This window comes from Cottoperca gobio, chromosome 15 (assembly GCF_900634415.1).
Source record: "Cottoperca gobio chromosome 15, fCotGob3.1, whole genome shotgun sequence".
Classification (NCBI taxonomy): Eukaryota; Metazoa; Chordata; class Actinopteri; order Perciformes; family Bovichtidae; genus Cottoperca; species Cottoperca gobio.
The window spans coordinates 1,910,163-1,921,789 of NC_041369.1; the positions used below are offsets into that span (position 1 = coordinate 1,910,163).

The 11,627-nt window shown below is 40.8% G+C and overlaps 1 protein-coding gene across 1 annotated transcript in view; it reads left to right on the forward strand.

The window, feature by feature from the left end:
- Window positions 1-9,997, forward strand: part of ttc27 (tetratricopeptide repeat domain 27) — a 67,049-nt gene extending 57,052 nt beyond the window's left edge. The window contains exons 16-20 of the mRNA XM_029450580.1: window positions 1,012-1,177; window positions 6,413-6,610; window positions 7,660-7,771; window positions 8,252-8,352; window positions 9,667-9,997. Coding sequence (XP_029306440.1) covers window positions 1,012-1,177; window positions 6,413-6,610; window positions 7,660-7,771; window positions 8,252-8,352; window positions 9,667-9,810 — 721 coding nt within the window. The 3' untranslated portion in view covers window positions 9,811-9,997. The remainder of the gene's footprint in view (window positions 1-1,011; window positions 1,178-6,412; window positions 6,611-7,659; window positions 7,772-8,251; window positions 8,353-9,666) is intronic.
- The last annotated feature ends 1,630 nt before the right edge of the window (window positions 9,998-11,627 follow it).

An 11,627-nucleotide genomic window follows, 5' to 3' on the forward strand; every position in this document is an offset into this window, starting at 1 on the left:
GTTAACAAGCAACATGGACTCCAGCAGATATCCACCAAACCTTCCAAAAGAAAAATACCAGATTGATCTACAAACACAGAGGACCTACATACAACATATACATATACAGATCCAGGGAACCTGCCAACATAATAAAACACTTGATCATCTTGTATTGCTTCACGAATAAATAAAAAGACTACGGTTTAGCCACAAAAAGTTTGAAAAAGTAAATAACTTGTTAGTCTTTTGTTAAAACTCAAACCAGACCAATCAATCATCAAAGTTCTAACATTTTCAGCAGGGAGAACTAATCAAAAGCAAGTTGCAAAGAAGAAGCATTATCTGAGAACACATAAATTGGATGGAGGATGACTGGAGAAACCTGGTAAGGACAGATTAATGAAGGTTTGAGGTATTCGGCTCACAAAGATGAACAGGAGGAGTGCTTGATGCCATTTGTCAAGCAGGATGGAGGCAGTGTGTGACTTTTTTAAAAAGAAAATTGCCGCAAATAAATGAAACGAGGCACTTGAGAAAAACAGATAAACATGAAGAAATCAGCTGCACATATAAAAAACAAGCAAATAAAAGAAACAAATAAAAGGGACAAACTGATGCTGAGTTGCTCATGGCTGTGGCAGCGGTAACACATGGCTTTTTGTGCTGTGTTTTGTTCCTCGCAGAGATGGCTGTGAGGGTACAGAGGTACCTGGTGCATCCTGAGTGTCTCTGAGCCTTTGTTTACATCAGACTCATGTGCTTTCAGGCCTGAAATTGCAAAGCAAAGCAAGAAAGCTTCTATTATTACCTGGTTAGCACCGCTGCCAATTCAGCAGTTTCACTTTTTAACTTTTAACGTGTGTGTGTGAGTGCGTCTGGCAGCAGCGCTGTACCATTCCTTCACCAAATGTTAAAATGAATATTACTTGAACGGGTGGGTTTGGCACATTAATGTTTCAGTGTTTTCATTCACGTCTATCTTCTTCTTTCTTCTTTTCATCTGTCTCTTCCTATCCGCCTCATTGGCAGAAACAAAGCCTTCCGTACCCTGAAGGAAGCCCTGAAGTGTAACTACGAACACTGGCAGATCTGGGAGAACTTCATTGTGGTGTGCACTGACATCGGGGACTTTGCTGAAACTATCAAGGCTTACCATCGCCTGATGGAGCTCAGGGAAAACTACAAGGACATCCAGGTAAAGGACTACACTTATTGTCATCTCAATTTGCATAACACTCTGACAGTATGTAATGTAATAAATGAATGCTTATGCTTAACACTCAATTTTAGCTTATACACTCTTCAGAAATTCAAATAATACATCCCAGTCACACAGCTGTCTTGCTAGCTATCAGTTAGCCTGTACTTACCAGCTTGCTAACTGACAGTTGGTAAGCTGGGAGACTCGACACATGAGATGCGCAGGTCATAATAAATACATACATACACACTGAAAGGCAGGTACTTAATCAAGGAACACAAAGACAATATCAAGAATAATGAAACATTACATGTTCTTCTACACTCTCCAGTCACATCTTACACCCAGCATGTCAAATCTTGCCAACAGACAAACTGTTTATTTCCTGTAGTGCTAAATTATCTTTTTCATGGTTGCTAAATATAAGAGTCATTTACAACATCTCCCACCAAGTAACAGTAACAACTCCCTCCAACACATTCCAAATAGAACATTAACAATTGGCTTTGAATAAACAAACCAAAACAGCCAGTGGTAGGATGTTCAGGGTTATTCTCTGCCTCAGCCCTGTTTTTCATTCGAATCATTTAGGTTTGAGCAATGACCTTTAAAGATGTCCTCCTCCAGTGGAACTGGTTGAAATCACAACAGCCACTGAGAAAGACGTCTGTGTTTTCCAGACAAACTACCTCAAATTCACATTTTGTGAGGGTAATCTCAAATGATTTTACATAAAGTGTCTTCCTTTTCCTGCATGCCTGTTTTGTCTGCCTTGTTCTAGACAGGCATGTTTATTGCTGGTTGTGCTGCCATCAGTCGCATCAGTTAGGCTCCAAGATGTAAAAGTTCAAAAGGTCAGCAGCAGCCTCCATGTTATCACTTCACAAAGATTGTGTCAATAACTTCATCTCACTAGGGACAGCACCAAACTGCCTCAACCCGGTCACCTCAGCCTTTAAAAGAGTGACATCAGTGGATCCGCTCGCAGGGACGAAGTAAAACTACCAAATCATTCAACTTTGGTTAACTTTGGCAAGCAGTTTGCATCGTTGACAATTAGCAAATCATACAAACATTATTAATGTGTGAGGGAACAGAGAGCCACAGTCCAAATCAGAGGAAGCTTTAATATATTATATTAACTGTTTTGCACCACTCACTTTTACAGTATATAGCCTTGCGCTGCAGCCATTTGAGACAGGAGTCTATTGTATTAATATACATCTCGCACGTCACCAGGCTTTTGCCTCCACCAAAGATGAACTTTGCTGTACCAGTGTTAATCATACCTTTGAACAAAACAAACAACATACTCATGTGTGACACAATAATCTCAACATAAAGGTCCACTTACTAGTTGTTATGGTATCATGAATATTCATGCCACTGATGTATATGCATCAGGAGTACGAGGTGCATTTACTCCTGTGCCAACCGTTTTTCCATTCCAGGTGGTAATGAATTAAAGATATGTTCATGTGAGCATTATGTAAAGTGTGGACTGGAAGTGTGGAAATTTGCCCACAAATGCACCAGAACAGCGAGCCTTATACAGGAATATAGTTCAACAATCTCACATAAACTCGTGAACAGGTGACTTTCATCAAATTGAAACAAGCATTTTACAAAAAATGTATGTGTAAAAAACTTTGTTGCCGTGTGTGATTCTCCAACGCACACAACGTACTCTTTCAAGCTAACTCAGACAACAGGGAACATTGATGGTCAGATGACAGACAGAGGCAACCATCCAGTGACTGATACCACTGGATGGTACTGGTACCAAAGCAAAGTGTATATTTATATGAAAATGTTGATGTTTAACATCACTGTTTCTGTGTGTAGTGCCGTGTCTCCGCCTCAGTGAAGCAAAGCCGTCACATTAAAGTCTCTTTACCTCAAATAGCTATTCCATTTTTACCCTTCTATTTTTACTAACATCCATCTCAAACCTTTCAATGGTGTTTTGCATAAATAGCTGTGAAACAAGTCTCTCACTACATCATCAGGTCTCGGTCACATCTTTAGAAGCAACATTTTTGCTTTATTTAATTTAATATTTTTCTTCCTTGTGGTTGTTTTTAGCCCAGGGACAAAAGTATGAGTGTTGGAGCAGTCGTTAGAGATAATGACAGGCCCACCATGAGCTCCTCTCTATGGAATGTGTAGAGGGCTAATGACAGGAGTGCTTTGACTCGCTGACTTCAAAGGAGCTGAGTGTCACATGGCTCAGCTTTATGCCTCATGGGGTTAAAATAGGATACTCAAGAACCTTAGTCACACACACACACACACACACACACACACACACACACACACACACACACACACACACTCATTCAAACACAAGCACTATACACAGAATCTCTTGAGGAAAAGGGTGAGTTGTTCCTCTTTTCCATTGTTGTGATCTATAAGTAAACTTCAAAATGAGCTCCGTAAGACATTCTGGCCTGTCATTCCTGTTACTTTCCTTTCTCCACTTAATTTCACACTTTAACTGGATCCAGCAGGAATCTGAATAAGTCATCCATTCAGTTTCCATCCTAATATGTCACTTTTCACCACAGTGATGACAGCACAGAGGGATACATTAAACAAAGTTCTATTTATGGATTTAATCTCACTCTCATCACAGGAAATGTCACAGCAAATAGACGGACATCGGAATACAATAGGTGTGTTGGTCTTTGCACCCACAAAATAATGACTTTTTTTAAATTGTGGTGCTCCTGTCCGACACTATTCATCAGCTGGCCCAACAAAATCCAAAATATTACACACAGCCGCACAACTTCCAGTTTACCTTCAACAGTAAATGACGTGTAACCGGTTACCCCAATCTCCCCACTACTGACTTGAGCCTTCTGCGTTATACAATAATCTGCATCGGTTTGATCCCCAGCTCCTCCAGTCCGCCGAGATACTATATCTCTAATAGAAGATGCTACCAAGTTGCATTATGGGAATAGACCTTTCTCACGGCAGACATTTTGACTTGACATTAATGATCGCTGTATTCTACTTAGGGAAGGCCTTGGTGTGGTGTATGCTGGCATACTGTTACACACTTAATGGAAGAGAGCCATGGTTAATGTTATCTATTTCACCTGAGCTTTTCCTACTATGACAATTAAAATGTCTGCTGGGAAAAAGCTCTGTTGTAACATCCAGTGCTTTGGAGCTTGACCTATACAAGGGACTAACAATCTGAATATCAGCATCTGCTGCGACAAACCTGTCTCTCAACTTTATGGAAGTACAATATTAAACTGCTGAAGTAGCCCTTTAACTAACAAAGTAACATGTCAATATATATAACGCATGCAATGATGCAGTATATAAACGCAACACAAGTTTTTAAACCTTTTATTGACTTTTCTCTTTTGTAAGAAGGCCCTGATAAGACTCACACAGTTACCAGTCACATCTGAAGACCGTACAACATGTGGTCTGTTGCACGCTGAGCAGGGGAGTAATACGGTGGCTCAGATATACATATGCCTGTCAAACAGGCCATCTGTTCACAAAATTATAGAAATAAGAAAGAAAAGGGGAAAAAAGAAGGTACAATGTTTTGAAAGTAGTACCTTGGAGACTACACTCTACTTGACACATACAGTACAGTTATACTCCATAACAAGACAGCCAAACTCATAGGAATATTGTGGGGGGCTTGTTTTATGGCAATAAGATAAAACGCATGTATTATGAGTTCATACTTTGCTAAAGGAACCACAGCATTACCGGAGGCCGAAAGTAGTCCCCAACAAATGCACTATTTCCTCCTGTTTGAGTAACGTTTAAAAAGTACAGTGCTCAGCTGATGTAGGAAATGACGAAGCCTTTTATCGAAATAAGGTAAGCTGTTTTTAAAAATGTCATTAAATTGGCCGAGTGTCATGGAAAAGGCAGGGAAATCAAAGTGTTGGGAGACGGACTAACGCATCATTAGGTTTGGTGTTTGCATGGGATTTGTTGACAGTAATAAGTGATTGATAGACGTCCGTGACGTCCTCATTGGGTTTTTCAAGAGCCCTTGTGAAGCTCAGTGTGTGGCTCCGGATGTCGCCATCTTGGCAGTGCCGACTGCCTAGCTTTTGGCTAATACAAAAATGGACAAAGAGGTGGATTGACAGTTGAGTTGAGGCGAGCCTGGGTGTCCACCTGTCACTCATAGCAGCCACACCCTTAATTACCCATGACTTAAGTGTTGACATATTTTAAACGGGTGAGTTGTATAAAAGATCCCCCCTCTGTACAGTTGTTGTTGTTAACCTTGAAATTAGCTGAAGAGACCCAAACTGTTATTTGTACCAGGCTAAAAACGTTTATTTCTGCTGTAAAGTTGGCCATTTGAACATGGGGGTCTATGAGCAAGCCTCAAGTGGCCATTAGAGGAAGTTCAGTGTTTGGCACTTCCGCATTGGCTATATTTTTCAGCACCTGAGGTTACCAGACTGATCCTTTTAAAAGCTTTCCATCGACAATCACAGGGAGACTTTTATTGTGAAGCGGTTATCATGAATGTGGTGTCTCACCAAGGTTTACATGGACCAAGTACCAAGTTACACTCTGCCAGCCTCAGCCAGGATAAGGATCAGGTAAAGATGGTCTTTGTATCAGTGTTAATGTTGGTTGGATTATGATTAAATGTGTGTCTTTTCAGAGCTAAGTAGGGTCACACACACGTCTTTGTTATTGATAGAGGATGTGACTTTAGTGTTCACCAAAGCTGAACTCCCTGTGATGCTCCAGCTGTCGCCATCTTTGTTGTGTGCGGTTACAATGGTTAGAGTACTAAATGTATGCTAAAATACTGTTCCCTCTCTGGGTTTAGCTTGAGAGGAGAAACTAAAACGTTTCATGATGATGTGATATTTCTTTAGCTAACATCTAGCGCTAGAGGAAGATAGATGGTGGACCGCTGACCTTTGATCCTGGAATTTACTCAAAAAAAAAAAAATGTATCATAGTTTTTGTAAATGAACATTGCTGTATATCATATTGAAGGTGTTTTATCTTTCTTATGTGATTTTAAAACACCTGATTTGACTCAATTGAGGTGTAACTATAAATGCTACATGCTTACCATCCTGCTGCTCCTTCATCGGTTTCTTTGGCAGTGCTGAGCAATGCTGCTTTTCATAAACGGTAATTAAAAGACCAATGTGTGACATCACATATTATGATGTTGAGACTTCATGAATTGTGATTAATCTTTTGCAGATTCTGCAGATCCTGGTTAGAGCAGTTGTTGATAACCTGATGGACAACCAGGGTAAGCAGGCAGAAAGTCTCCGGTCCAATCTGAAGGAGCTCCTGGGCCGGGTCAGTTCACGCCACAGTAGTGACTGTGACATATGGCAGCAGTACGCTCTGCTGTACGGAGACGGCCACAGCTCCAACCCAGAGGACAACGAGAAGGTTGGTGCCAATAATATTAATATTTCAAATATTTTGACCTGTAATGATTGAATTAATTTAATAAGATAAAATGTCACAACCATGTTGTTTCACCATCAGGGGAATCGTTTGGATTTTAACGATTCCCGTTCCGATACCGTTCTGCTTATCAATTTCGGTTCTTGATTTCGATTCTTTGAGGTCGCCAAAACATATCAAATGCTTATTTTACAGGAAAAAAACGTATTTCAAAAAACCTTTATTTATTTTTTCTTATAATTCGCTTCATAAGGTTTATGGATCCTGTAAATTAATTGTATAAAAGTGAATTGCCGTTATTAAATAATATGATTCAATAATAATTTGTTCATTTTGTTTTTCATTCTCAAGTTTTAATTGGCAAAAGTAAATGATAAAAAAAAAATAGAATTCAAATAATTTTTCAGACCTTGCTTCACGACTTACCGACTTTGCTCTGCTCTGCCGTGTCTGTCTCAGTCCCGGGAATGTGATTAGAGCACACGGCATGAAGTGGCGGTCAATATGAACAATACACAAGTTGATACGCTGAAGAACATTCATTGTGTGTTGGAGGAAAACCTACGGCTGGGTTGAGAATGTTGACCTGTGTTATAAGAGTAGTTCTACCAGTTGCTGCAGAGCAAGAGAGAGAGACGACTGCTGCTGCGACAGCAATCGGCTGTTTACGGAGCAGAGAACAGAACCGTCCATGGCACACCATCTCCTGTGTTCACAACTCTTATTAATCTTCCCATAGTGCCGAGACAAAACAAAAACAAACTGTATCGCTTGGCACTGACTAACAGAAACAAAACTCTTTTTCTTTGGGGGGTACCCGGTACCTAGCATTTTGGATTCAGTTCTTTTTTGGAACCAAGTTTCGGTTTCCAACCAGTCATCTGAACCAACCATTAATGAAAGAAAAAACGTACAAAATAAATGAAACGTAAAACATAAATGAAAGAAAAATCAAGCAAAAGCCCATGACTGCATTTGACTTTTTCCTGGTCACCTAATAATACAATGGTGGTGTTATCGTGTGATTTCAGGCTCTACAGTTCTTGTCCAAAGCCCATCGCTGCAAGGTTCAAGCTGGTGGCTGGGAGAAAGAACCCGCTCTCTTCAAAGAGGTGATCAAAAGAGCCATCAATATGGGTGAAGGTGAGCGCACCGTCCACACAGACACCTCGCAACATAATCTGCATTTCAAATGGACATTTGAACTATTTAACCTTCAATTTGACCAGTTAATGTTTGGTTACCCTGATGTGATGCACCTCCTTAGATTCAATTTAAATGTCATTGTACAAGTATTGAGACAGCAAAATCCAGTTTAGCATCTAACCAGAAGTCATTTAAATAGAGAGAAAAGCAGCAACACTTAAGGAACCAATTAATGTTTTATATTTTTACTCAAAGAATTGATTTATATTATGAAATAATTGCAGACTACTCTACTTGCTAGGGGAAGCAAATACGTCCTAACAGGTGTATTTCTGAGGACCTAAGGGAGTGCAGTGTCAAGAGAAAGCTGCAAGAAACAACACTACAGGCCAAGCAATCGGCCTGTCCTGAACAGGCACTTTTTGAATGGGCACAGAGACACTAAAGCAAGTAACCTAACATCCCTCTGTTTCTCAGTGACCATGAGCTGCTGCAAGAAGAAGAGCAATCCAACAGAAGCTTTTCAGGTGCTCTCCTCCACCCGCCTCAGCCTCAAGAGTCTGGCCACCAAAGCTAAGGTACAGTTGACCGAGAGAGAGAGAGAGAGAGAGAGAGAGAGAGAGAGAGAATTGCTGATGGTGCTGTGTTTGCCTCAGTGTTGACAATCATGTTGGAGCCAGAAGTGGTCCTCCGCGGTGGCTGGCATTCAAGTATCATGTGAAGCCTCCGTAGATTTAAAATACGCCCTATGTCCTTACCGCAGCGGCCCGGGTTCAAATCCGGCCCTCTCTCTCCCTTTCCACTCTATACCTCTATTAAAGGCAAAAGGCCAAAAACCCTCCATGGCTCTTTATCTCTGAGTAATGCACAACAAGCAGGGAAAGCACAGGGAGCTCACATAGATTGTCCAGGTAGTGATGTAGGTTAACACAACGGTTTTACCAGATCACATCATTAAAGTTGTCAGTCTGAACAGGATCCCCTCTTGGGGCCTCTCCCCGGCGCTGGTGAGTCAGTTAAAAAAGCAAGCCAATTAGAGTATGTTAACTTGTTTATATTTTAGTTGTAGTAGTTTGTCATATACGTGTATTCTATGTTTTAGAGTATTGTAGTGTAGTCTTAATACTGTTTATTGTATTCTACAGCTGTACATCACCCTCTTCTAGTGTTGATACTCTGTATTTGACTCCTCTGTCAGTCATAGACCAGACTGCTGAAACTCTGAGTCTAAATAATCTAACTCTATTTTAGAATCTTCTCATGGAGCTCATATATCTGTGTGTCACTGTGGACTGTACGCTCCGTGTAACGTTATGTTTTGATAGTTTGTATGTTGGCGACAGAGACCGGGGAGTCCCAGCTGATGCAGCGCTGGGTCTAACATGAGTAACTGCAGCAGCAGAAAGTTTGACGATCAGGTGGGGAGTCGGCAGAATCAGAGCTGTTTGCTGACTGCTAACTGAAGATCTGTCTGTCTCCCAGCTGCTGCATGCTCTACTCTCCGCAGAGCAGCCTCCTGCGAGTCCTTTTCTCACTTCTGACACTTTTAAATGTAATCAAAACAAACTATCAAAAACTGCAGGGGTCATGGATGTAATGTTGTCAAGCCCTGAGTCTGCCAGAGTCAGACAGCTGCACTTCTTCTCTCTGTACTGAGGGCAGACTGGAGCTACACTGACTCACTATCACCTCCAGAGGAACAAGTGGTATTACAGACTGGAGGGCGCGGTGCTAGCTGTTAGCATTCTAATTGTTTTTAAATGGGTTAATTTTAAATTCTAGCATATTTTACACATTAAACCTTTAATGTGTAAAATATTAACGATGTTAACAATATGGTATGGTAATGCATTACGTCATTATTTAATTGTTTTTCTCTGCATTACTTACAGCAAATGCACACAGACGTGGCCACGGGTCAGGTGCACGGCGAGCTGCAGGACGGGGTCGCTGCTCTGGAGCAACTACTCAAAGAGCTGCAGGAACTGAGTGGAAAGCTGCGGGACCAATCACAGGCTCCCAGCAGTAAAGACTAATCAGACAGACAGAAGACAGACAGCACTGTGTATTGTTGGACACCTTTTAAATCAAGACGACTGAGGATAATAATAGATAAAATGGAGAGCCAAAGGTCTCAATTTGTAATTGTGATGTTTTTTTATATCCACATTGGAATGTAAACAATGCCTGTAAGACATCAAATAGTAAAATGTTTAAAACGTTTAATGTCTTTAAGTTACTCTTAAACTTCTCCTTTATGATGTTTCTGATGATGCTGTGTGAAGATTTGACACCTCATCACCATGATGACATTTGTCGGTGCCTTCCAAAATGCAAATACGTAAGCATCGACGAGAGGAAACGCAATCTTTGAATGTTTCAGATCTGCTGTGTTCAGGTGTGAAAACTACGAGGGTTGGGTAACGAAATGATGAATGGAAACGGAAAACTGCAGCGTTGTCTTGTTAAGTAAAATGTAATATATATAGTCCAATATCCCAATATAAAAAAGAAGAGCAACATCTCCCTCGATGGAAAGACGTGCAATAGATGTCGTGTGTACATAATAACCAACCTAATAAAGTTACAGTATAGACAACCCACATGACACGCATTATACATAAATTGTAAGCAAAGGAAGAAAATGATATCAGTCGCATGCTTTGTTTACCTAGTCACCCCAATATAATACAAAGTTATACTTCTGTTAGTGGTTTGTTGATACTTCTATGGCTCTTTTAGTGGGAGATATTGTATAGCTATCAGAAATACACAATATCCCTGAATTGAAATGACAAGTCTGGACAACAGGATTTAAACATGCTTTGGACACAATCCCACAACTTCCTCTGCCAATTTACCATTTTAGAGTTGAGTACTCTGAGCACCACCTCCACTTTGTGTGCTCAGCTATTCAACCAGAGTGCACACACTGATGCTCTGACAGATATTTCCTGAGTGATGGTGAGTACACACACACACACACACCCCACTCTAATGGTCAGAGGCCAGCTCATCCTGCAGGGAAGGTCCCACAATCTTCCCTCCAATTAGTTTCCTCAGCCAGCAGGAAATGACCTTGACATTGCTCAGGGGTTTTATCTCACTTGTTATTTATTTTTTTACTACAATGGAGCTTGTGTTTTATTTTTCCTGGGCCATTTTATCACAGCACACGGAGCCTCTGCTTGAAGGGAAAGCCTATTGTAGAAAGCTGATAAGGATGGAAAGGACTCGTTTATGATAGGGATACATTAATGTTATTTCTGAAGGCCACTGTTCATGGATGATATGGCTGTTATCATGTGAGGGATTGGAATGCTACAGCGATGTTCAACGTACAGGTACATTAGTACTCTAATACTGCGTCGTGTTTTGTCATTGCTTCAGATATAGGCCTAGCATACTATAAGAGGGAACACTCAGGCTAGGGAGCATTACATCCACATTTCCAGCCTCGCGCATGGAATAAAAATGGCAATAAATAATGACCCATTTCAGGCCCGGTATCGTTCATTCATCACCACGTTCTGTCACTCGCTCAGACACAGGACCAGTCAGAAGTGGTGAGTAATGTTCTTAATGGGACTGTAAATTCCCCAAATGCTATTTCTAGATAAACCACATAAGAGTGATTTGCAGCGGTTCTGTCCTCGCCCAGGGGACACTTTTAACTGGTTGGGTATCGTTTGGATTTTAATGATTCCCGTTCCGATAATGCTTCTGCTTATCAAGTTTGGTTCTTATCAGTTCCTTTACAGAACATTTACACAAATGTATATTCATAGTCACAATTCACAAGCTAGTTAATAGTTTTCCTCTGCCTGTCTGTCTCTCAGGGGACGTAATTACA